The sequence below is a fragment of the Falco biarmicus genome, chromosome 9 (genome assembly GCF_023638135.1).
Source record: "Falco biarmicus isolate bFalBia1 chromosome 9, bFalBia1.pri, whole genome shotgun sequence".
Lineage (NCBI taxonomy): Eukaryota > Metazoa > Chordata > Aves > Falconiformes > Falconidae > Falco > Falco biarmicus.
This window is the reverse complement of record NC_079296.1, coordinates 21,220,299-21,246,935: the sequence shown is the minus strand read 5'-3', so window position 1 is coordinate 21,246,935 and position 26,637 is coordinate 21,220,299. Positions and strand designations below refer to the sequence as shown.

The window sequence follows — 26,637 nt, the reverse complement described above, 5'->3', positions numbered from 1 at the left end:
GCTGGACAGACTGGAACAAACTCTGAATGGCATGTGTAGTCTACAATGGAAACGTTTTTTGTAGGTTAATGAGTTGTCCACTTACAAAAGCAGAGTTCCTAGTGTATTGGTATGCAGGCTTAGCTGACTTTTTGTAAGAGTTGCTTGGTAAAGAATAAACTGTCTGGGAAGACCACAAGGGTTGTAAGGCACTCACTGGAAAGTCAAAATCTCTTGTTTCAGAATATTTTGTTTCTGAATGCTTGCTGATGTGACAAAACTATGCGTAAGTTTATTCTTAACATAGGCTACGTGTTCAACAGTATTGAAAGAAACTTCTACTCTTTCAGTTACTGTAAAATTGCCTATTCTGAATTCATGCCCTATGGGTATTGGAGGTTTTGTAACACATTTTTTTTGTTCCTGCTGAACAATTTTAATTGAAACAAACCTATGGATGGGGGACGTTAGGACTCACATTGAGTGATAAGCACAGAGCAGTGTACCAAAGTGATAGCAAGAAGTGACTTCCAGAGTGTGTCATGGTCCTAGCATCTCCATTTGCTCAAACATACTGTGCTAGCAGAACAGTAGAAGTAGATAAGAGCTTTATGTCTTTCTGCAAATACCCAATAACACAGGCATGCATTAGCATTGTTAATCAGATCCCTTTGCAAATACTTCTGCTTCTAGGAGGTTCCATGGAAGGTGTAACTGATAGAGGGAATTCGCAGTTGACAGCTGCAGCTGATAAAGGAAATGCTGTAAGTTACCGCACTCTGTAATTGCCCCAAGTGTTCTGAGCATTTCTAGATAGCAGTAATTATCAGTATATAGTGCTTTTTCTCAAATTTGAAGTTTTGACTCTTTTTGTTTTCACATTTTGGTATATTAGAATATTTCTGTACTAATGGAGAGCTTTTTTTTTAGTAAGAATCACTTATTTTTCCATCCACAGTTGTCGCATTCTGATTTGATTAATGAGAAGCCAAAGAAATGGCGATATTCTCCTCAGAATGTTTTCTCTCTTGGATATAAGAAGAGTCTCTTCAGCTCGTTGAGCTCGTCCCCTCAAATGAGGACCTGCCATTGCTGCAGTCTGTTTGGTAGGTGCCTGTTGTCCTGTAGTTTGTGATGCCTGGTGTATTTATCAGTGAAACCGGATCAGAAAGTTTGCTCAGAAATGTGTTAAAACAGAAGTATGTTTTTATCTCTCAGATGCAAGTACAGTGACTATTCAGAACATAGTTGGAGTTAGGGAACTGGTAAACTTCTAGAAGAGAGCGCCTCCTTAATAAAAAATGGTTTTTTTGGATTTTTTTCCCCTTCTTAAATATAGAAGGGAATGTGGGGTGTCTGGGGCTGTATTGTCAGATAGTTATACATGAATACAAATACCTATTTGTATGTGCTTAGAACTGTAGCGGAACAGTCTTGTAAAGCAGTTATATTTAATAATACATGATACCTGTATCTTAGTAGCTCTTTTCTGATACAGTTTCTCTCTGACCTTTTTTTTTTTTTTTTAGGATCCCTCAGGTGTTCACAGTGCAAGCAAGTACACTATTGCAGTGTAGATTGTCAGAAAAAAGATTGGGCAGCACACAGGGTTGTTTGTGAGCCACTTAAACAGAAGTAAGTTTAATAGTTGTGCCAAGTAATATTTACAGAAAGACAGTATATCCCTCCTGATATGACTTAAATGACCGTGTAAAGGCACTATTAGAGTAAAATACATTGCTTACTCTTAGGCTAGTGCTGCATTAGCTGATACTTGTCTGAAAAGTCAGCTCTGCTGCTTCAGAAGGGTGACTTGAAAGATACTGTTGGGGTTCTTAAGGTGTTCTGTAGTGTGACTTAAAGCAAAAGCATTATGTTTACCTGTGTCAGAACTATGTGAGCATGCAGTAAGAATACCAGCTTATCACATGACTTTGTCACTGACATTGGTGATGTAGGAAAGAGGACTGTGTTTTTCAGCGGTGGCATGGTTAAAGGATTGCATTTAACAGCCTCTGAAGAGGAACGAATGTAACTGTAGCCTCAGTGAATTTGGTGGATATTTGGTCTTTGAGGAGCACAGCTGCAATTAGAAGAAGTTGCTCAGCCAGACCATTCTCTAGTTGCTTGTTATCAATTTTTGACATGCCAGTTCAGATGTTCAAGAGATCACTCCATAATCTGTTTCAATTAAAGTAAGCACCATTAGTACAAACTGGCTGGCTTTGGAACAGTTTAGAGGGGTGCTCTGAGCATTTAAGCTGACAATCTCCTGCAAGGAGTGATGATTGCAGTTCAGTGAATCTGCAGCTGTCCATAATCAAAGCTTACAAGAGAGTTTTGGGGTGGTTTTTTGGTTGTTGGCTTGCGTGGGGTTTTTTGTTCCCCACAAGTTTTGCTACAGTGACTGAACTGGGGGGTCATGGGGACAGCCTGGCATGTATGTTATCTGGATATTATTTATGTATTCAACTGAAATAGCAACTTTGGGTTTTGCGGTTTGACAGTTCTTAAGGTTGGTTTGGGATTACAGAACTCCAGAACTACTGTTACCAGAACTCCACAACAACAGTGTAAGATTTCTTCTCCACTTTAATCAAAACTATTTATTGATGATGGCATCACGAAAAACTGTGTGACAGAGAACTAACAAATTTGTCATTCTACATTTTCTTGGAGGAGGAATAAGGGTTGACAAAACCCACATACTATGAGCATAGCCTTTTTGTTCTACTTGCAAATCGTGTTATGAATGCTACTTGTCTGTCTTTGGTTTGTCAAAATTAACATCTTTTTCTTTGATTACAGTGTAAGTAATAACAATGGAGGCAAGTTACCTGCTGAAACCAATAAGGGCGTTTATCTTAAGGTATAGAATAAAGTTTTCACTATGTCTTGAGTGTATCTCCTGTGACAGAGTTGCAGTATGCTTAATTAAACCTGTACAGGAAAGGAACAGGTTCCAAGGATTATAATCTACTCCTTTTAGAAAAATCAGTGCTTCGAATCAAAAGTTACAGGAGAAGCATTCAAAATTATGTTACTTCCAGAGCCCTTAGCAATACTGTCAGACAGCTCATTTTTTGTATGGAAAAACATATTTGTGCAAAAGTAATAAATCAAGACATGTATGGTACTGCTAGAGAAATATTTTAGGAAGGAAACAGATGTAGCTTATCCAATTCAGAAAAATTCAGGTGTCTTCTTGCATAGATCATAAAATGATGCTTAGAGCCTTGTAAATTATCTGAGAAGTACATTTAGCGTAGTAATGTATAGTAACAGATGCAGACAAGCTTTTGTTTGTTTGCTGTAGCAAGATTCCAACATGACAAAGTTCTCCTTTGTAAGTTTTGAAGCCTCTCAATCTTGCTTTCAGCCAAACATTTCCTGTAGTCTTCCTATGAATGTTTCTGTAGGAGATAATTTTGCTGTCTTCTAGGTTTCTTGGGATGATATTTATGAAAGTGAGTAAATGTGCCTACTTCCAACTAGCCTCACATTTGCACTGCACAGGAAAACAGTCCTTTGTCACACACCACTTTGAAGTAGCTCTTCATCTGGTTAACTTTTTAAAGGAATTTAGAAAGGAGTCTTCATTTTGGGTCATGAGACTTCTTTTAGTTCATCTTCCTAGGTTTCTGCTGTGTGTGTATTTGCTACTGTGTTCTGATAAAAGTGAAAAAGTGATAGTGAGGGACCTTGATATCAAGGGGATGTACAATATGAATAAACAATTTGTAGCTGATATATTTTTAAAAAAACAAGTTTTATTTTTGCCTGGTTCATCTTCTGAAACTTGGGTAAGTTCTGCAGAAGTAAGAGAGCTGATATTGCACATTGAACAATATTTAATGTATTTTGCAATTGTACTGAGATGTTTTTATGGAAAATCTTCTAGAAGGATCTTTGCTGCAAGTAAACAATTAATTTGGCAGTTGCAACAGTAATCTTTGTTGTTGTGCAGCCTGTGGTATGTTGCTCCAAATGTAAAAGAGGTTTTCCCTAAAGCTTTGTGGGAGGTGATTTTTTTTAATGTTTTTAGGATGTCACGGATGGAGATGGTATGCATCAGGCAGGTTACACTAAATGTTTAGGCTTTACAAAAAATGGATGCCAGCAGTTAAAGCAGTAGCTGTAATCTGCTCCGTGATGTTAAGGCTGCAAGGAAGCAGGTGAAATTCAATTCCTGATCTTCAGGAGAGCATCATAAGGAGGAAATATAGCTGAGTTGTCCTGTAAAACAGGTGTAAAAGAATGAGGTGAATGTGTGAGACTTGAGGACTTGTTTTTTGTTGTCTGTTTAGTATTTATCTGTGATGTTTTGTTTTCAAGAGTAATACAAAGTCTGTAGGGCTTCTTGTTGAAGGCCACAGAAGCACTTTTTTATAGGTTTCTTGAAATGATAAAAAGTTCTTGTTACTACAGGGAGCTATGGCTGAACAACTTCAGTTTAAACATAACTTGTAGCTGTTTGAAACAGGGTATTTCAACTTCTCTGGAGTCTCTTGGGACAGAAAAGCATGTGAAGAAAATAATGTTTTCAGATCTCCAGACTCTAGGGATCAAACCAGCTATGGAAATACAGGTACTTTTATTTTGAAAGAATCCTACAATGTTTTGTTAGGTGCATTTGTAGCTTTTTTTAAGTATCTATAGCTGCTATAACCTCAGCACTTTGTCTCATTTTGCTCACATGTAACATTTCTTTATTCTTATGAAGATGAGTAAATGCAAGCAGGGCTTGGGGGGAGTAAGTGAGAAGGATTTTTTACCTTCACAGAAATAATGTGTGATTTTGTTCCCTACAGTTAATTATCGCTAGAGTAAAAACAAAACAAAATCAGGTGTAGGGTGAAATGTATTTATTGAAATGAATACTGGCCCAGAGTAATATACTATAGGTTGGTCTTGCATAATTATCATCTACTGTGGCTTTTCTCTTTAGGGTACAGTAACAGAGTTCAAGAGTCAAAGTGAATTTTATATACAGATGAGTTCTCCAGAAATTTTAAACCAAATTAGTAAACTTTCTCTGAAACTGCAAGAGTGTTATGCTGACACGGTTATTCAAGAGCAATATATTGCTATCCAAGGGGAAGTCTGCGTTGCAAGGTATTTTCAGGATCAGGTAATGTCTGATTGTTATAAAACAACCATTCTATGTTGAGCTCATCATGGTTTACATGTTCTGCTGTTATGGCTTGACCAATGAAGGCTGCTAATTAGAGGTTAGTTTGTTGTGGTGGAATTGTGGTTGTAACATCTTTATAACATCTGGAACACAAATTTAAGGTACTGCTATTTTTTCCCCGCCTTCTGAAAAGTTTACTTCTGTGTTTGTGTATTTGAGCCCTGTAGGCACTGTTTGTCCTGCTGTTGCTTGAAGGCTGTGTGTGTTCTTAGCAAATTTAAACTACTGTAGTTGGAATGTGACTCAGCTTAATCAAGGAAGTTATTCTTCGTTTCTTACCTGACCTTCTGGTTGCATTTCTATAGCTACATCTAGTTCCTGCTTCCCTTCCCACCCCTTCTCTGTATTTCTTCCCCTTTTCCTCTGTTGTTGGCAGATTCTTGATTTACTGAATGGTAGTCAGTATCCATAGGAGTAGAATTTTATCTTCACAGCAGTCAACACTACAGTGAGTTGTGTTCATTTGCGTCTCTTCAGGATTGGTCAGCTCCCTTGATAAACAAACTTGATGAAGTAAAGCAAAATATGTTGTGCTTTTACTAAGATGATCGTTTATTCCTACACAGACCTGGAACAGAGCACTGATAAAAGATGTGGATCTATTGCAAAAGAAGGCACTAATATTCTATATAGATTATGGAAATGAAGAATATATTCCTCTCTCCTGGATTAAAGCCCTGCACAAAGACATTGAACTGTTGTTTCCTCCATGTGTGAGTTCAATTTTCTTAATACTATCCGAGGTGTTTTAAATGAATGGCTCTGAAACAAGTGTAACTCATGTCTCAGCGTAACTGTCATTATCACAGTATTTTGTGTTCAGTGAAAGTGATGGATAAAAGCAGCTATACTACACTGAATTCACCTTCTGAAATGTTTCCATAGGAGTGAGGAAGGCTGCCTGGCATTTTTCTTCCTAATCGTAGAATTATTGGGTTCTGAGCTGATAAAAAAAAAAAACGCTGCAGAGTGGTTGGGACCCCATGTACCTTATACACTAGAGAACAGCAGGGGAAACATTCTGCCTATGCACTCTAATCTGGTCTCGTGCAGTAGTGAGAAATGACTTGTAGTTTGGGCAAACTTTGGAGTAAAGGCAGATGTTGGTCTGAGTTCATTGCCGTACTATGTGAACGTCCACCATTGCAAAATAGATGGGCTAGCTTTGATCTGTGGGTTCAGCTAGCATGTTTAACTATGCACAAAGAAGAATAGAGCAGCATTCTTTTAATCAGTGACAGCTATGATAAGCTGCTCTTGGAGTAGTCTTTCATAGCTTGTTTACATGACTTTCTACTGGTTCCATAAATGATTTTGAGAAGTTTGTGTCTTGGCTTAAAGCCCTTAGTGTCTGCTGAGGGCATGATGGGACATGCACCTGTGGTCAGATGTGATGTGTGCCATAACCGTGCCTTACAGAAGTGGGAGAAACAGAAGAAATATAGTTTACAGCCTGAACTTGTGCTAATTCTTAACTCTCTTGTAAAGAAGTTAGTTGACTTGATAGCACTTGGGATTCTAACAACAGCTTTAACTTTTGTATGCAAGATGACATTTCTGAGGACCTTAATTATTTAATTGCTTTTTCTATAGGGCAAAAAAAACCCTATCCCCACTTGTCCTAATTGTAATTGTTTCCAGGCCATTAAGTGTTCCTTGGCTAATTATGACCCAAAAGAAGAACGATGGAATGAAGGCATGGCTAGATTTTCTTCCCAACTCACGGGAAAGCACTGTTCAGTAACTGTTGTTGACATACTACAGGAAGAAATTATGTTGAATTTTGTTGTAGAAGTTGTTTTTCCAGATGTTGGTAAGTACTTGGTAGCGTGAGGGAAGGAGGGGGGGAAACCCAAACACAGTTGATGTCTTTCATGTTCACTTTCCCTCCTCCTGCCTAATACCTTTAAAAGAGGAGTTTTTTAATTTGCTTTCCTCCTTCTTGTCAATCTCCCAACCTGCCTCTTGATTTTGTCTATTGTTTTTTTAATTTTCTTTTATTTCACTTTTCCATTTAGAGGTAATTTTAAAATGTCTGCACCTGAAATACCTTGTTATGCTTAACAACATTAGATTTCACTGAAGTTACTTTTCCAGTAGAATTGTCATCAATTCAGCATTTTCTGGATAATCTTGTTTGTTTTCCCCTTTTTACTAGATGCATGCAAATTGTGGGACCATGTTGTTTCTTTTCTCATGCATTTTTAACTCTTTAAAAATTGTGGTTTCGGTTTCTAGTTCCACTAAAGATTTTACCAGCTTTTGTTATATTTCATATATGCTCACTAAAAAAGTATCCCAAAGAAAGTGCAGCCACTGGGTATTGTTGTATTTAGGTGGAGAACTCTTAAGCATGTTTGTATTTCTAACTTAGAGAGCCTCAGTGGATAGAGACAAGCAGAGCACCCAACCTTTGAGGAGTCTGAATTCAGATTTTCAGTTGAGCTGGTGGGGTGGCTTTGACTGTGGAACCAGATCAATGCAGGGAAGGTGTGCCTTGTGTCATTATTTGGAGGGCTGTTTTGTTTGGTGTTGTTGGTTTTTTTTCCCCTGGCTGCAGAGCAAGAGCAATATAGTACTAAGAACATACTCTGTTCATTGATGTGCAGCCCACAGAGGCTTTGAAGGAAGCAATGGCTGATGCTGCTCTTAGCTTGCTAAAATTCCTGAAGCTTATTCCAATGTTGTAGTCCCTGCAATCTGTAAAATGGTGGTTCACCTTAGTCCTGTGTAAATTCAACTTTCACATTTGGTTGCTTTACAACATGCTAATGGCAAAGCAATATAACTTGCCAGCCTCTTGGAGAAAAGATCACAAAAATACCATTGCATTAATGAACTCCTGCATGCAGCTATTCCAAGACTTTACAAGCAACTTAAACAGCTGTATTCAAGTTTTCAGTTGAAAATAATTCTACTGAAAGCTTGGAATTTTTTGTGCATCAGAAACAGCATAGGTAATAGCTAAGAAACCTAAGATTTCTCTGTAAATGTTGGTAACTGGTTGCATGCTCCATGTTGTCAGTCTGGAGGTAAGTTACGAATCCTTGGTCTGAAAAGCTGTAATCAGTTTTTCAGCTAGTGGTCTGTAGTGACTCTGAGTAAATGTTGATTGTTACTGCTTTGCTCATTTTCTTTAGTCAGTCTTGGAGCTGTGAATGTCTTCAGAAAACTCAAGTAGCTGAGTTACTCTGAAACTACTTTTATTCTACATTCTAAGCATATTAAGCGCTTGGTCAGTAAGTAGAACATGCTCACCTTCTGAGAGGGATATCGATATAGGTCAGGCGCAGAAGATAGTTCTGAAATGAAACTAAATGGTGACTATCTTGTGTGATAAGTAACTTTGTTCCTTCCATGTGTATGTTAGGAGACTGCCTAGATAAAATACCTTTAAAAATAAGGTCTGATGTAACTCCAGGAAGTAATGCCACAGGAGGAGACTCTCCAAGAGGTAAGCGAGCAAATCCAGATTTCTTAAAAAGAGATGGGAAAAACTTTGGGGAACTTTAGGTCCTCCTGTGCTGCATGATATTCTGAACATAGTAAATATTCTAGCTGTTCACTAGTGGCACCTCCTACTTAAAAACATTGGTTAGTGGAGTTTCCTTCAGTTCACTAGTGACACTAGTACATATGCTTTTTAATAGTACGAAGTGTTTGTTTAGTGATGATTATGTGGGCATTCATTTCGTGGATAATATGACAGGAGCCTTCAAAGTCCAAAGGGTCAGCAAAAAGAATAAACTGCATTAGCGTGTTTAAATTGTCAGAGTCATTTAGCTTTTGATCAGCAACGTTTTGTTTTGTTTTTCCCCAGGTACTGCATCAGAAAACCATACTAAGGGAAGTAAAGAAAAAACAGGTGAACATGAAGATTTTCTTCACTGTTCTAATTCAGTTGCAGAGTGTGTTTCCGTGTGTATCGGAGATGTATTTCCTGGTGTGGTTTCCTGCATTCAAAATCCAGAAAACTTTTACTGCCAGCAGACACGCAGTGCCTGTAAGTGACGCATGGAAAACTGTATGTTAGATATCTAGTATGGCATTTTTCTCTTCAGTAGAGAGTAGCTGGAGGAAGGGGTTGCTGGTCTTACGGTGATTCCCTGTAGCTTTAGGCCATGGCAGTGTTAGCTGTTGATACCACTTTCTAACCTGTAAGGTGAATTTGTGAGCAGTCTGAGTAGTGCATATTAGAAAGATGGTGTGGCACGGATTATAGCAATTCGAAGACAATTTGATCACAAATATTTAATATGTTCTCTCACCTGTTCCAGGAATGTGTGTGAGTTTCTAATCGCTTTGTTTGTTCCTATAATACCTTGTTGCTTTACCACCAGAGGGCAGTGGGCTTCCTTGGGACGTGGTAGGGAGGAACGTCGAGTATGAGAAGGCCAGGTAACAGTGCCCATCCCTGCTTTGGTGTCTTCCGTTAAGTAAAACCTAAGACTGCAAGTAACGCTATAGTGGGCTAGAGTGCTAGGCTGCAGGGGCTTTTTGGTGCATCTCCCACAGTGCCTATAAACAGACACCTGGGGGAGAATAAGAGCAGAGTAAGTTTGTGGGCTATGTCCTCCTAGTGCTGTCCAAGCCAGCGTTTTGCATTTTTTTCAGCTAAAAGGGCTTTTCTAGCTGAATGTGATCTGGTGTATTTCTCTTCAGTGTACTTGTGCAGCCTTTGAATTCTGGGTAGACTCCCAGCATAGTGTGCCCTTTGGCAAGAAGTGACCTCATCATCTGCCTTTTGTTTGAGGAGCTGTCTTCCTTGGTTTCTTTCTAGATGCTTCACTGGCTTGCTTTCAGTTCCTACTGGCCTCAGTTTTGTTCCTGTGTTGAGAAAGTCTGTGACTGGTTTTCCTTCTGTGCTTTCTTTAGCACTGTGATTCCTCAGGCTTGAGTGAGGACTCTTTTCGATGTTCCTGATTGAAAAGTCCTAGTCTCATCACTATTTTGATATTATGTTAAACATGATGCGAACTAATCTCTGTTATACTACAAGATGTTCTTCCAAGCTTTGAACTTAAGATTTATGTATTTATGTAATAATTAACAAGGCAGTGTATGTTCCAAAACCTTTATATTTTAATACCAGGTCAACTTGCTGAGCTTGAAGTGTCTCTTAATGAATATTGTGACAAATCTCCCAGTAGTTCAGCTTTTCAACCTGCTGCTGGAGATGTGTGCTGTGCCCAGTTCACAGGTAAAAATGGAGTGAACATATGGCTCTTAATTTATGTCACTCTTATTTATTACAAAAAATGAACACATTTTATAATTACGTTTAGAAATTTTTCATATAGAGCTTATTTTCTTTCTGTCTGGCTTTAGCTGTGGGTAGCATTTGGTATTGCTTCAAAAAATTATTAATAGCAAATGATGAAATGTATAAAATACTAGTCTAAAAATTTTTAAACAATAAAATGGTCCCTTTATTGAGCAGACTCTTAAGACTGGATTAACTTCTGTATGAAGGAGCTTTTTAAGAAAGTGTGAAGAAATTTTGGGTGAGTACTATGTCCTGTGACTGGAAATAGATAGACTTGAAATTTTAGACCCTAAAAAAGGGACAGAAGAAATGGCATTTTGTGTAACAATGCTGTTCTGATAGATGACTTCTCAAAATGTTATTTAGCCAGGAGCTGGTAATCCTGAATTGTACGTTCATAACTTAGTTTCCATCTGACAGTAATCACTGCTGTCAAATTTTACAAGTCTTATGACAAAACTGAGTCTTGCCTCTACATAGGCTAGCATTCTGGGTAAAGCAGTGTTTTGTGCTAGAAACTGGTAAGTCTATAGGAAAGAAACACCTTTTATTTATTAGAATATGAAGTCCTGTTTGTTTGAGTGGAGAAGGATGAAGGTTAATCTCTTTTTCTCACAGATAGTTCTGTTTATCTAGCACTTAACAACAACAAAAAAAAGTCACACATTGCTGCTCTAAGGCCTTTTTTTTCTGGTCAGAAATGCTGCTCTTAACTTCTTTGTGATTGAAAATTCCTGGTCATTTATTTCTTTCCGTCTTCTGTGGTTTTGCCGGGTTGAGTAAATCAGCTGTGAAACTGAACAGATAAGCTGAAATAGATGTTCTTTTGCACGTTCTGAAAAACGGGTACTACCAGTAAGCTGTCTTGGCACTTGTATGGGCACTGATTTCAGGTGCCTAGCTAGGGAATTATATCAGTTCAGTACCTCACATGTCTTGATAAAATTAAAATATTTGAGAAATAGAAATGCAAACTTAATTAAGTTAAAATACTTAAATTATTGTACCTGTTATGTGGCCTTTGACTTGCATGTCATTATGGTAGGCTGAGATAACTATTTGCTGTTGGTTTAAATTTATTGAACTTGAACACTACACCCACATAATGCAGTCAATTCTTTGTTGCAGTGTGTATTTGTGAGAGGGGGATCTCTGTGGAAAGAAGGAGTTTGCGACATTCAGTTCGTATGAGGGGTGGTGGTGGTAGATGTTGCATCCATAAGGGTTTTGTGAAGGTTTGTGTAAACTGTAATGCTGCTGTTTTATGCTGATTGATGTATTTTTATATTGGTCTGCCCCAAAAATCATTCTGTTCTCAGAAGTTAAAAGAAAGTACAATTAACATCTTTATCTTCCTTTCTAGAAGATAATCTCTGGTATCGTGCTGCTGTTATAGCATGTGTTTCTGAAAATACAGTTTTGGTGGGCTATATAGATTATGGTAATCTTGAAGTTCTTCCACTGACAAGACTTCGTCCTCTGATTCCAAGATTAATGCACTTGCCAGCTCAAGCCATAAGATGTACCTTGGCAGGTATGTAATAAATTATAAGCTGTTTCAAACTAGATAGAGGCAAGAATAAGTGGGGTTCCATAATGATCACACCTATAATATCCTCTATTGAAATAAGAGGAAGGATGGAGATAACAGCAGGTGTTATTTCCAGAATTCTTAATTGTTGTGGCCTATCTACAAAATGTGGTAAGTCTTTTGTAATTTACCTGGTGACCTGCAGTTGTATGTCTGGTAAACTGTGTTTGTATAAACACACCTGTTAGGTTTTGCATGTGCTTTTGTTCTAAGCAGAATTAAGTCATGAGCTGGATTTGTGAAATTACTAAATCTGTTGTGCTTCTAACACTGCAAGGGAAGTTAAAATTTCATTCTGTATCTTGAAATTCAGAACTGTATGTGTCACTCTCCTCGGGGGCATATCTAGTGAAACTATTGGTAGACTCCTCACCATAGGCTTGTGAAATATGTCAAGTTGACAAGGATGTTGACGCTTCCTAGCTCATCCTTCCGTCTCAAGCAAGGATCATAATCTGATTGGGTTTTTTGTTGACATACTTGTTTAACCTGCTTTCAGAAATGGTTTCTCTGTTCCCATCACTATGCAAGATAGTGTACTCCTTTGCTTCATTTCCCAGCCTTTAGAATACTTGATGTCTCTCCTTCCTTTACAATACTTGATATTTAATTTGCTTTTCCAATTTTTTTTATAAAGTTCAGAGCAGCATTCTAGCTGCTTGCTTTGGAGGAAAACATGAAATGATGCTTCCCTTGTATGTAGAGATTGAACCAATGAATACAGAATGTGACCTAAAGAAATCTCTTTTCTGGGGCAAATCATGATGCCTGTAACTGATAATGCGTGCTCTAAGACTAAGAAAATATCCTAAACACAACATGGGCACAAAAAGGTGATCAGATAAGATGTTTCCTGATTAGAATCAAGGATTACTGTTGCATAAATCATCTTTCTGGAAGACAACTTCTGCCGTTATGTTACTATAAAGTTCTGGTTATAACTTGCCTTTTAGAAATTAATTGAATAGCATGAAGAGTAAATGTTTAAGGAGGAAGAAGCTTATAATAGCAGATCCATTGGTTGTGAGATGGTAATATTCAAAACTAGAGGTTGTATTCATAACACCCAAAGACTGACACTTTGTAGACATTCATACTAAGTAAGTATTAAGTCTGAATTTATACTTCTTTTTGTGTAATAAACTAGTTGTACATCATCTCTGCAGATTTTTATTAAATCCAAGTACTGAAAGGCTCAGAATCTAAATACTTGGGTTTGGAATCTTGTTATAAGCATGAGGAGTGAGGGCGAGTCACTTGGTATATCTTCTGCTTAACTGTTGTTTTTAACAGTGTTACTGTACCTTTCCACATATTGTTGAAACTTGGACTGTCCCCAGAACCCTTCCATTCTATGTGTTTTTAGGTGTAAAGCCACCATTAGAAGCCTGGACCTCAGAAGCTATTTCTTTTATGAAACAACTGGTGAAAGACAAAGTGTTTACAGTAGAAGTAGTGGATAAAGAGAGTTATGGATCTGTGGTGAAGCTTGTAGATGCATCTGTTACTCCAGTAATAAATCTATCAAGCTATCTTATAGAGAGAGGCTGTGCAGCTGAGAAATCAGGGATGGCCTTACCAACAGTCCGAATGAGTGATGTTAAGCAAGCAAATGGTGAGTACGAGCGTGTCCTGTTGAATTGGCGTTATTTAACCTCCTACCAGGGCAGGTACATACAAAGGACGGAAGTTCTTAATCAAAAAACTTTCCAGTTTGGCTCATGAAGCCCAGATTTCACAGCTCTGCAGTTTAGCTGTGGCAGCTTTGCCATAAAGAAATTGTGTTTGCTTGTGTGTATGTATGTATGTGTACATACATTACAAAGTTGTGATTGCTTACTTTTGGAAGACCGTACTAGTATTTCACTTGCTCTGGTTAAGTCTTAGAATTTCCAGTGAAAGTAGGATATGATTAATTAGTACCTGCTTGTTCTTATGCCTTTGTCCTTTAGCTCAAATAGTGTTTCATCTTCATTGTCCTATATTTTACGTGTAAACCCACATTTTTAGTCTTTGAAAGTTGGTTTGACTGCAGTAGCCTATACAGCTTCCAGGCTATGTCTAAATTGCCTTTTCTGCATTTGGTGGCCAAAGCTTCAGTTACAGAGATTTGCAAATTTTGTCAGATTTCTTTGTATTGTGGGAAGATTCCTAGCTTCTCTCACGTGAAGCATGTTTTCAGCCCTTCTTTTCCATCCTGTGTCTGGTAAAACTATACATTCTCTCCTGATCCATCTGTACTGAAGACTGAGGGAAGCCTTTTTTGTCAAGACTATGTCCAAATTCCTTAATTGTGATCTTACTCACTAGATGTTTCGTGGGCAGAACACAGTTATTCCCTATCTTTGTTCAGAAGGATAAGGCATCTTGTATAAAATTCAAGTTAACAGTAACTTTTGTGGCTATTTCCAAACACATTTTGATCTACGGTCGCCATCCCGGACCTGTTTTGTACTACTCAAGTCTCCTGTTTATTTTTCACCTTTGTTTAATTTTTTGCACTGAGTGGGAGCTCTTGAATGCAGTTCTAAACATAGTATCAGCTGTTGTCTTTAGTGTTTTAATACTTGTGCTTTTTATACTGGAATTTGAACAGATATATTTCACTGTCAACTTGCAAAATAATTTTTCATTAACTTGTTCGCTTTATTTAAACTTGGGAATTAAATCTGTGGTTGCTCGATCCAGCATGCTATAAAAGTAGATTTTAATTGCCAGAAATTAAGAAACAATGTATTTCTCGGTTTAGAGGACCAGTTAGAAGAAATATCACCATTACATGAAAGGATAACCAGTTCTATTTCACAGTTGTTAAGCATCCTAAAGCTTTCTCTAGACTTTGAACCATTTGTTAATTCTTCTTTATCTCATCAATGTTTCTTCCTTCTGGAGTGGAAAATTCAACCAGCTTCTACTTTCTGAGCATATTTCTCAAAATATGCCAACTGTGCTTTGTTCCTTCCAGTAAGGATCTGGTAGTTGCTTACAGTGTGAAGGACAGTCTTGTATTCCACTGAAAATAAAGAAGATTTGAGAGCCTGGTTTGACCCTTTTTGAGCAGGGGGTCGGTGGGTGGGTTTGTTTTGTGGTTTGCTTGTGTTTGGATTTTTGGGTTTTGTTGTTGTGTGCTTGGGTTTTTTCTTTGTTGGCAGTATGATTTCCTAAAGTAATCTACTATCAGACACATACTGAGCAGATGAAAGAGCATCTCAGCGTGGCCATCCTTGAAGCTCAAAACAACTTTATTGAGCTTAATTTTCAGAAAAAATCCTAAACACCTAGAACTGGAAAGGTCTACCAAATTTGGAGGCCAGCCACTTTGACTAAGGTCTTAAAAAGGCTAACAGTATTTCTGCATGGTGCTGCCTACCACAAGCTATAACAAACTTAACAGCTATGAAAGATACAAGAAAATGTAATAATAAGCTAATGGGGGAAACAATGGCTTCTTCAATGTGCCATAATTTAGTTTTCACCTGATCTGCAACTTGAGTTAAATAGTAAGCTTCTTTCAGGTACTTCAGTGTAATATATAGTGCAAATTCCTACTACTAGTCTTTCTATTAATCTTTTTGTTCTTTCTTCTCCTTGGACTATTTCCAGTACTCTTGGTGACAGCTGTTTCCCTCTTCTGTGCCCCCGCTCCATTTCCCAGGAACAAAGGTTTACCAGTGTCCCTCTTGCTCAGGTGATTGCTACCTAGTGTGTACCTCTGTGACTACTCTTCCCCCATTCATCTATGGCTTGCCCTTCCAAGTAGTGACCAAATACATTAAACAACTGGCACATTCCTCTTTCTTGATTTTATTCTGCAAAGAGGTTTTCACTGGTAATTAGTCTGTTGGATTATTTATAACAAGGAATTTGAGGACGTGAATGAGCGTTCAGGATGTATAAAGTAATTTTTACAGAAAAAAAAATAATTTATCTTCCTTTCTCTACTTCTTTTTGTCCTCTGTAGAGGATGCAACAGATGAAAGAATTTACAAGTGGAGTAAACTAACTCTTGAACAAACAGTAGATGTTGTAGTGTGTACACTTTACAGTCCTAGAGAATTCTACTGTCAGATTTCAAATAAGAGTGGTAAGTTTATTCAGCTTTTTTTCTTTCTCCTAGTTTCTTTGCTTCCTGATTTGTCACTTGTTACAGTTCTAATCCATTACTGCTTCAAGTGAGCTTATATCACCAGAGCTTACCTCTGAAGTTTTTTTTTAATCTAAGAATACAAGTGGAATGATGATGAAATTAGATCACGGTATGTAGTGCCTCTGAGATGGAAATCTGAAAATGTTGAAGCTAAGCAGTTGAATAAAACTTAATCTAAGAATGTAGAGAAAAGTGAAAAGACCTACCATAACCTAGCAAAGGATACCCAAACAGAAGATAGCAAGTAAGAGATGTTCCCATCCGATGTTTACTGGAGTTCTTGTCTAGTACTCTGTCCTGTTCTACTTTATAAAAACTTACAAAGATTCAAAAGAGGTAAAATGACATGAAAATGAGAAAAAATAGCTTTTGAGACTTGACTTCCTCTTGGGTAACCTTAAAAAAAAAAGAATCTTGTTCCTCTTTTTGCATGTATAAAGACTTCTAATAGCCGCTGGCTTTCTTAACCTACTAGAGAAAGCGTGATGAAACAAGGTGGCTGGACATGGAAGCTAAATGCATTCAAACAAAAAAATACAGGGCAGATCTTAAGAAGTGAGGGAAATATAAATATATTCCTTGATTTACCTAGGGGTTGTATAGATTCTTTGTGGCTTATTGCCTTTGAAACGTGACTGAATTCCTCCCTAAAAGTGATGTTATAGAGAAGGCTAAAGGACTTGATATCAAGAATAAATAAGCAAGCAGGGTGAGATCCTGTAATCTCTCACGTGCTGATTGAACTAGTTAATTCCCATGGTGTTATCTGGCTGTTAAATATACTTAAGATTTTGGAGTGAAGGGTGCTTGTTGGATCAGCAGGAAGAATCCCTGGTTGTTTTGTTAACCATGTTGAACTGATTTGTCAGTATATATCAGCTATCTCATTTCTTCCTGCTAGTAAGTCTAGTAAGTTAAGTAGGCAACTCAGTTATTGGTTTTTTTATGAAATTCTAAAATTCACAGAAATCTCCCATCAAATCTGTTGTAAGCAGGCTATACAGCAAACAATATTGATAAAGTTCAAGTCAGCTTATTTTGTTGATCTCATATTTGGTTTTTTCTTTCTGATTTTCAGTTTTACTTGCTTTACGCTTACTTAACAAATCGTTGTCTGAATACTGTCAGAAAACTCCACCAAATGTTTTTAAGCTGGAGAATAGAGAACCTTGCTGTGCTTTTTTCTCTGGTAAGTAACAGCTTAAAATATTTTTGTTTTTGCAGGGTGAACATAAAGCAAAAAAGAATAAAATTAGATAGCTGATAGTTTGCATTGGCAGAGGATAGCAAAGAATTGGATATATTTACTAAAAAAATAAATGCTGGTAAAATTGCTAAATGTGTGAAGTAATTTCTTTTTTTTAACTGTTTTAAAATTAGATGATGGTAACTGGTACCGTGCTTTGGTGCAAAATGTTACTTCATGTGGAACTGCTAAAGTATGCTTTGTGGACTATGGAAATACTGAGGAAGTACCACTGGATAAAATACGGCAGATCTCATCCTCGTTCCTACAACTTCCATTTCAAGGGATTAAATGCTGGCTCTCAGGTGGATGATCTTAGGCATTCTTTGTCTTATAAGAGCTGTTGCATTTAGGGACTTGCTGCTTTGGGAGAAGGAGGTGATGACAGGGTTATGCTTCACAGAACTGTTTCTGGCAGGGTTTGGTTTGGTTTTTTTGGGGGGGACACACTACAGACAAGAGGAAGCGTTTGTTTTATAGTATCTCTGTTGCTTCCAGCTTCTGGAAGTTGTGGGAGCTGATGTTCTAGCATTACTACACAGCGGACTGGCATTTTACAGAAAGATGGTGGTTCTTCCCTGAGCTCCTGACAGTGCTGTAGTGTGATATGCATAAAGGTTACTTACTGGTTTACCAGTCAAAGGAGCTTGTTGTTTAGTTCTGCTTCTTCTGTAGTGCTTACTAGCTTTTGTTTGCTGCCTTGCTAGGAGTAAACGTGCTTTTGTGCGACTTACTTATTTCTCAGATTTTTTGCAGGCAAAGGTGCTCATCTGTGTTTGTGAAGCAAGCTGGCCTTTCAGTTTTCTGTAGGGATGTTTCATTTGATTCCTGCAGAGTTTGGCACTGCACTGCTGTTTCTCAGTCTTCTACCAATTCTCTGCCTCTACATTTTTCCACACCAAATCACTCAAAATTCTACAGAATTATTCTTTCTTTCTTATGTAGTCTACTTGGTTTAAAAATAAAAAATGTGGAAGCAGGAAAAAGGTCAAAACCACATTTTGTCCAAGTGTCTTCTGCTGTTTTGGTTTTTTTTCTCTTAAAACACAGGGTTTCTGTGCCTTTGATAAAAAGGCTATTAAAGGGATTCATAAACAGTCTTAGCAGTGTTGTTCATGCTAAGGCACAAGGATTTACTTGGTAGTATATCATAAAACGTAGAAAACAAAACTTGGGACTCCAGAGAAAATGTCATCTTTTAGAAGAAGGGAGGAAGAGGCAGACTAGTTAAAAGGATGAAATATGATGTCTGTCCCTAAGATAATAAAAGCAGCCTTGGTATTTAGAGTTGTGCTTAAAAAAAAAACAAACAAAAAACCAAACACAAAACAAACCACAAACAGAACAAAAACAACAACAAAAAAAAAACCACCACCAAAAAAAACCCAAGAAAAAAGCAAGGAATTTTTTAAGGAAAACACAGGGTTGAAGAAAATCACTTAGTCACTTAATGGAGGTATTTTGAACAGGTCTCCTACTTCCTAGGTATAAAGCCTGCTGATGGCAACTGGATTCCAGAAGCTACAGCAAGATTTCATATGTATGCTGCAGGGAGAAAGCTTCAAGCCAGAGTAATTTCCCTTTCCAGAGATGGGGCAGGTGTGGAGCTTATTGACAATTCCTCAGGTCATCCAAAAGTGATCAATGAGATGTTAACTTTTGAAAAATTTGCCGTAAATGACATTTTAAAAGATAAAAATAACTTTCCAGACAAGTCTGCTGACAAAAGAGGTAATTAAATGTGTTAACTTTTAGATGATCAAGAATTTTCAGTATTCCAACCTTTTAACCATGATCTTGTTGTTGTACATTAACTATGGTTAATGTAACTATGCATGTTTATTAGTCAGTTTGAGCAGTTAAACACAAGCTGTCCAGCAGGTGGCATTATAGACAGAAAGGTAAAAATCAGTGGGTTTGTCATAAATGAATGCTATTTGAATATTTGAAGGTAGACAATTGCAAATTTTCTACAACTGAAACTCTTCCCCGTATTTACTTTCCTGTATCTTATTTTTCTGATGTGTTTTTTACTTTGAGCTGCTTTCATATGCTAATAGCTTTTGAACAGCAAATTAAGCAAGAATTATCTCTGTTTAGATTTCTCAAAGTGAAGACATGCAGTTGTCTCTAAAATTCAAAAAGATATTCTGTAATGGCTGTTTGTAATATATATGTGCTTGGAGGAAAGTGGTAAATGGCATTTTCTTACTGTTTCTATCAGAAACCTCACTCAGGCGCTGGAAGTCGATTGAATTGGCTATAGATGAAACTGTACCTGTCTGTGTAACAGAGGTGGTGAGCCCTCACTTGTTCTATGCTGTACCAGTTCAAACTAAAGGTAAGAAACACTGTTCCTATTATCAGTAAGAAGTCACTGTTGCAAGCTAGTTAATAAAATGAGTGCCCGTAGTGAACTGAACCGAGTGGAAACGTATCTCAGACAGCAGGAAAATATAAAAAATGCAAAGGTGGGAGCAGGGGAGCTTAAAAGTGTGTTCTTCATTATGCCTAAATGTGGTTATCAAATGTGGGATTTTTTTTTTTTTTTTTTAGTAGGTCAAGAGAAACTACATAAGGAGTTGTTGATTGATCTGGAGGGATATTGTAAATCTTTTAAGAACCAGCCCTTCAAACCAAAACGAGGTGAAGCCTGTTGTGCCAGGTTTTCAGGTGAGGCAATCATTTGTTCTTCTATTTCCTTGACCCATGTAAAACACTACCTTTGTTTTTGCTTTAGGAAAAGGAAGAGTGCCAACTTTAAAGTGCTTAAAGATCTCTCAATTCTGTTGCACAGGAAAGCCTGGCTGCATCTTTAGAGCAAAGAAACAATGTGACAGTCTGAGAGAAAAAACAAGGAATAGGTTGTGCCCTGCAAAACGTATGGAGCTTTAAGAGGAAAGCAAGCTAGTTACTGTTTAAACTGAAGTTTGTGTTTGAGTCACAGGGGACTGAAATTCATGGCAGAGCAGTAGTGTGCTTGCATCTATACAGACCTACTTCTGGTTTGTGGATGCCTGGATGTTTTTTGTTGTTGCTTTGTGCAAGCATGAGGTGGTGACACTGGTTATGGCAACTGATCATTCAGCCTTGTTAGCCTAACAACCTGTCCTGGCTTAGTGAACTGTTAGTTCAAGTCAAAAGTATTCTTAACAGTGAGAGGACTTAATTTATTATCTTAGTCTTTCAGAAGAGGGGATGCTCTGCTGGTACACTAGCTCAATATTTGTAAGACAACTCTACTTCTTCTAAAAAAATTATTAAGTGTAGACTACATGTGGGTGGTTACAGGAGATCTGACAAAGTGCTGAAAGTGAACTTGGGTGCTAGATTTGATAACAGCCTATGGAAAACAGGATAGATGAATTTCAAAAGAAATACTATGGACCACAAGATTATATCTTAAGTGTTTGATAGTTGTTTTTAACTTCCATTGATATTTTTTTTTATTATTACTATATTAATGGATTTTCAGGATAATTGAGGAAGAAGGATTGTATTTTTTTTCTTACTAATTTTGGTTATGTTTTGAGGAGGAATATGCATTGGAAAACAAAAGTAAGAAGTTAGAAATAGAGTGCAGACATCTTTCAAACAGTATTGGAGTTTGAGCAAAATTCTGAAAGGAACACTTTCATCTTCTTGAATACAGCAATTGGAAATTATTCTGTTGTTCTGTGGGCTTGCTTCTTGTCAGTTGGCCTTTTGCATGTACCAGAGTATTTAAAATTACGGGAGAACTATACAGATGCTTGTTCTCATGATAAGCTGTGTTTATAAGATGGTACTTCACATGTGTTTCTTTTTATCTCTTCAGGTGATGGCCATTGGTACAGAGCTCTTGTTCTACAAGCTTCTCAGTCTGTAGTGAAAGTATTGTATGCAGACTATGGGAACACAGAGACTTTACCACTTTCAAAGGTGTTGCCAATCACCAATTCCTACTTAAAGCTGCCTTTTCAGATAATAGTGTGTTCGCTTGCAGGTAAACCCCCCCCAATAACCCCTGACTGGTTTTCCTGTATGTTATAAATCTGTACTTATTCTGATGACAGTGTTCATTCCTTAATAGTGATCAACATGATGATCTGCTACAATAGTATACTGCTGCAAAAGGTGTTTTAGAAAGCGGGTTTAGTTAATTATCTGAAGAATCTAAGCTATTTTATGTTAGGAAAATTTAGCATCGCATTTTTAAAAACAGTGATAGCATTACATGTAAGATTCAAGTTGTATCATAAAGGAATTTATAGAACAAACTTGATGGTATGTGTTTTTTTTACAGGAATAGAGAAAGCTGGGTGGTCTCCATTATTACTTGAGAAGTTGAAAGAACTGTTACTGAATAAATACGTCACAATTACAGTGAAAGGAATTAATGGAAGTGTTAATTTGGTAACAGTGGAGACACTTTGTGAAAATGGTAGTTTGAATGTAGCTGACAAACTCATAACAGAAGGTTTAGTCAAAGCCTGTAGTGCTGAAAACATACGTACTGAACATCAAGGTACATACTTTCACTTAACTCCTTCAAATTACTTGAAGAACTGTGGGTGCGTGGGATGCCTAAGTGGCTTTTCCTTCTAAAAAGCTTAGAGAATTCCACACATAATCTCTTAAATTAGAGAAACAGTGTCCATGTGTGTTTTGCTTATTCACTTGCTTTGTCTTTTGTAGGTGATGGAGGTGAGACCAAATGCTGCTGCAGAGAATTAAAAATGCAGGTAAGATTCGGTCCCAGCAATACTTGCTTTTTCACATTTTCAGAATGTAAAAGAAACCCTGTGGGAGGCAAGTGGAAATAGGCAGATAGTAACTAACCTAAGCATTGAAGATAAGCAAAGTGAGTATCCTGACACTTCTTCTGTATTTGTTTTATACATGGTAATAACTAGAGCACCCTGAAACTGAGGGAGGATAGTGTATCCATCACAGAGAATTCATTAGTCTGTTTTGCCACACATACAGCTCTCTTTGTTTTTCTAAGAGTATGACGGCTCAGGAGTGTTGCTTATGTCTGTTGTGTAAAGGTCATTGTTGTCTTTTGCATCAACTGTGTCATTTAGATGAAGGGCACCTGGATTTTTTTTTTCTTCAGTAATAGGGCTGTGTTTTGCTGTGGCTACAACGTAGCAAACAGCTGCACATGTGAAAAGATTCTTCCAATGTGTATTTCAGTTAGCAGAGATTCATATTAATACATGACACTGTTTCAGTCATGGAGCTAGGGTTGAGAATCTGAGTTCAGTAGAATGCTGGAATTTTTAACAGTGTTTGCCAGTTGCAAGATGGGGTTTTTTTTCCCTTTTGGAAAAAAATGAAGTGTCCCTTACAGACATGGCACATTCCTGAAATTTTGGAAAGCTTTCTGGTTTTAAGCTTCCACATCTTTTATTTTAACTTGAGCTGTTCATGAAAAATTAGAACTTGAGATTACCAAAAGTCACTTGAAGTATACTGGAAAAGATGTGTTGGCCTTCCTCAAAGTGAGGACTGCTGTCAGAGAAATGAGCAGTTTTGAGTTTTAAAGACAGAAACCCCTTTCAGGCATGGTTTGAACTTCCCCTTCTCCCCCAGCCAGAGGCAACAAGGTCAAAAGCAAAAATAGGCACTATGATATTTTGGAGATGGGGAAAAAAGCATTTCTGTTCAAGGTCATTTAGACCTTTGCCGATTCAGAGTAAACGTGGATCTACCCTAATCTGAGTAAGTTTTAGGATCTATCCTAATCTGAAACCAGCAATTAAAAAAATAAAATAATAGTATATTTCTTTTTTTTCCTGTTTATTACACAGCTTAAAAGGCACGAACAGATCCTACTCTTCCTTCTAAACCAGAATCCAGATAGATCCACTGAAATGAAAAAACTGTTGGACCACTAAGTCCCTGATGTGCCATTTCATTTGAATGTATACCAGGTTGCTGCGGTTCTTTTGGAAAAGCAAGCGTATTCATTAGCCTAAAAGAGAGTTGCTATGTAAAAAGTCTGCTGTTTACCTGTATTTATTTGTATGTTTGGATTGTTACTGTTAAATAAATACATAACTTGAAGGATTTCAAAGCTTTAAGCTAAAATTTCTGTTCTGTTTTTGTTTTATACCACCGTGTGCTGCTATGCTTTTTTTTATTTGCTTTTATTTTGCTGTTGAATGCGCATAAGGATGGAGTGGCCATTCCGTTGTGTGTTCTGCAAACTTAGATTTGAAATTATTGTAATCGTAAAGCTTACTTCAACTTTGGTACTGTTTATTTTACTTGAAAAACTGTATTTTTGTCCCTGACAGTAATCCTTCTAGACAGTGCACAGCAAGGAGAGATAAGAGACTTTGTATGGCTTGGAGACTTAGTTCACTCCTTAACTTCATATGAAAACTTTGGGAACATTGATGGAGGGACAAATCAAGCAAGAAATATGGAAACCTGTTACGTTCTTGATGTAGCCTTGCGTTCCTTTTGCTTCTCTGTTACTTTTCGGTTGTAATTGAAATAATTGAAGTGATAAACTATTAGCTACAGACTGTATTTACCTAGATACTAGTATAGAATCTGATTTTGAGGTAAATTTCCCTGTGTGATCATGTTCTGTATAATACCCTTTGTTCAGGCACTTAAACTGTAACATCCATGCTCTTGGTAAATAAAATTTCTTGATTCCCTGCCATCCTTTCTGGAGGAGAAAACGAGAAGTGACCTGGAAGTCTAGCACCTCTCAAAGGGTAGTAGTATAAACTTAATAAAAATTAGGTAGCACTGAAAAACACCAGTCTTTTCTTAATACTTGAGAGATCATTTTCATTTATGAATCACAGTTGGAGGAGCTAGAGTATACTGTTTAGTGGGGTTTGACAGAATTTTAAAAATTTATTATTTAGCACTTGGTGTTGCATTCCCTACCTAACTATATACTGTGAGGTAGACGGAAGGGAGTGTTGTGTCTGCACAGATTATGAAATTACTGATAGGTGTTGAGTTTTGTGTGAGAAGAGATGTGCCAGATACTTGACTGAAAGTGCTCAATCCTGTGCAGTTACCAGTACTTGCACGTGTTAGGTGCTGAGGAAGCCTGTCCCGTGAAGGTGGTACGGTGCTTTTGAAAGTCAGTGCTGTCTTGAGGCTTGGACTCTTGAGGCCTTGCTGTCTGCTTTCACACTTCTCCTGCCAGTGGGTCTTGACACCTCTGCTCCTAAATATAGTTTTACTTTTTTTGGAAGATGCTTATTTTATTTACAGGAGTGTTGCGCAGTCACAGTGTGTGCATTTCAGTGGTCTGCTGCTCCTTCTGCCGGCAACACAGCTGACCCTGGGGGGGTCAGGGAGAACTTCCCAGTGGGATTCGGCACAGCTGGGCTCTGCCAGGCCCTGTTTGGTAGCTCCAGCCAGGTTCCTGTAACCTCCTGAGAACTGCATTACTCTCTAAACTACTAGCTAATCTGAATCAATCCCTAGCTGTGACCTTTGTTTTCAATCTGTTAGATTTCCCTGGGGGGGCTGAGAGCACAGTAACTGTGATCCTCTTAATGTTTGGTTTTTTTTCTTTTAGAATTGCAGGTTTTTCACAGCTATGCTGTGGTAACCCCTATCGTGTAAGACAAGAAATGTTCTCTCCAAAGCTGGGCCATCAAGTAGTGCCACAGTATTTAAAATTAATGGCTCTACTGCTGCTTTCTTCCTTGGCTTTTATTGCGGGAGCTGCTGCTCGGTGGTGGGTGCGTGTAATCTAGCCTGATTACGTACCCTTTCACACCAAGCCAGACCGTTGCGGGACAGGGAACAGCTGAGTGGGGTCCAGGTGCTGGCTGCCGACGGCACAGCTCTTCTGTCCTCATTCTTGCATTGCTCGGCTTCCGAGGGTAAGGGCTGCCGACGGGGTCTGTATGGGGGGTACCGCGTGTCCTACTGGAGGAAAGAAGTGAAAAGCAGAATAAGGAAGGCTGGTCTAGGAATGGGGTCTGGTACTTTACTATAGTTTTTCTTAGCAGAATAATCTTATTATTTACTTAAATCCCACTTTATTCTTATATAACTACATTTTCTAATTCCAAACTATGTGATGTTAACACTTCAAAAAAATATTAATTTGTAGAGTGCTGTTCTGCTCCTACAGTTGCATATCCCCAGTTGTAAACAAACAAAAATAACAACAACAAAAAACACACACAAAAAACCCCCAAACCAGCAAAAAAGCCCAACCCACAGTTTTTTAAATGAGCCCTCTAAATAATTCCTGGAGGTGTGTATCTGGTACTTGCGTGCACTGGGAGAGCATCGGTTTTGTGTGGAAAAGCATGCGCTCGGGGAAGTAAAGTTCTCAAAGCAAAGCGGGGAGCGCAACGACCTTCCCTTAGGGCAGCGCGGGGTGCGCAGCCGCCCCGCCCGTGCCGCTATTGCCGCCCCGCCGCTATTGCCCCCGTGCCGCTATTGCCGCCCCGCCGCTGCCGCCGGGCGGTGAGCGGGCCCGGGCCCCGGCGCCCTCAGCCGCGCTGTGCTGGGCGAGCGGCTCCGGCGGCGCGAGCCCTCCGTGAGCCCTCGGGCACCCCGGGTGCTCGGGGTGGGGCTTCCCCGCCCGTGCCGCTGCGGAGGGCGGGCGGTGAGGGGGGAGCGGGGGGGGCTGTCGCAGCTGAGCGCAGTTCGAGCGTGACGGAGGCGGCTCGCAAAGCCACCGGGTGCCAGGGGCTGCGCGCCGGGGACCCGCGGAGGGGAGGTAACGCGCGGCGCTGGCCGCTTTCCCCCCGTTTCGGCTGAGGGCATCCCCAGCCTCCGCCGCGGGGGTGCGGGCCCGGCTGGGCAGGCGGGGGGCCGGCGGCGCAGCGGGGTGCGGGCCCCTCCGACTGCCCCGGCCCTCCCGGGCGGTGGCCGCGGGGGCTGCGGGGGCCGGGCGAGCCCCGCGGCGGCGGCCGGGGAGGGGGCCCCGGGGCGGGGATTGGGGGGCCGGCCCGTGGGTCTCGCCGGGGCGGGCGGCAGCGAGGCTTTCCCGGCCTCTCCGCAGGGCGCGGGGCGGCGGCCGGGATGGGGGGCGGTAGCAGAAGGCCCCCCAAAGCCCCACTGCCGAGCCGAGGAGCAGATGGGGCAGCGGGGGCGCGCTGAGACCCCCCGCCCCGGGTGTTTCGCCGCTGGTCCGGTTGCCCCGTGCCCCGAGGGTGTGAGCTTTGCTGCGGCCCCCGGGGAGGAACGTGTTCACTGTAATGAACAGATAGCGCCGTGCCGGGTTATTAAA

General features: G+C 39.2%; 2 protein-coding genes across 2 annotated transcripts in view; both read left to right on the top strand.

The window, feature by feature from the left end:
• Positions 1 to 680: 680 nt before the first annotated feature.
• Positions 681 to 24,076, top strand: TDRD1 (tudor domain containing 1). The gene is made up of 23 exons (XM_056352032.1): positions 681 to 743; positions 938 to 1,085; positions 1,509 to 1,614; positions 2,788 to 2,848; positions 4,463 to 4,567; positions 4,928 to 5,110; positions 5,740 to 5,886; positions 6,815 to 6,986; positions 8,544 to 8,627; positions 8,994 to 9,176; positions 10,266 to 10,373; positions 11,803 to 11,973; positions 13,397 to 13,645; positions 15,992 to 16,114; positions 17,256 to 17,366; positions 17,558 to 17,728; positions 18,909 to 19,154; positions 19,648 to 19,764; positions 19,980 to 20,096; positions 21,241 to 21,408; positions 21,709 to 21,930; positions 22,101 to 22,147; positions 23,219 to 24,076. Exons 1-23 carry the CDS (start codon positions 681 to 683, stop codon positions 23,303 to 23,305), a joined length of 3,189 nt encoding a protein of 1,062 aa, XP_056208007.1. The 3' UTR covers positions 23,306 to 24,076.
• Positions 24,077 to 26,058: 1,982 nt separating this feature from the next.
• Positions 26,059 to 26,637, top strand: part of VWA2 (von Willebrand factor A domain containing 2) — a 33,757-nt gene continuing 33,178 nt past the window's right edge. The window contains exon 1 of the mRNA XM_056352268.1: positions 26,059 to 26,124. The gene's annotated coding sequence lies outside the window, so the exon portion shown is untranslated. The remainder of the gene's footprint in view (positions 26,125 to 26,637) is intronic.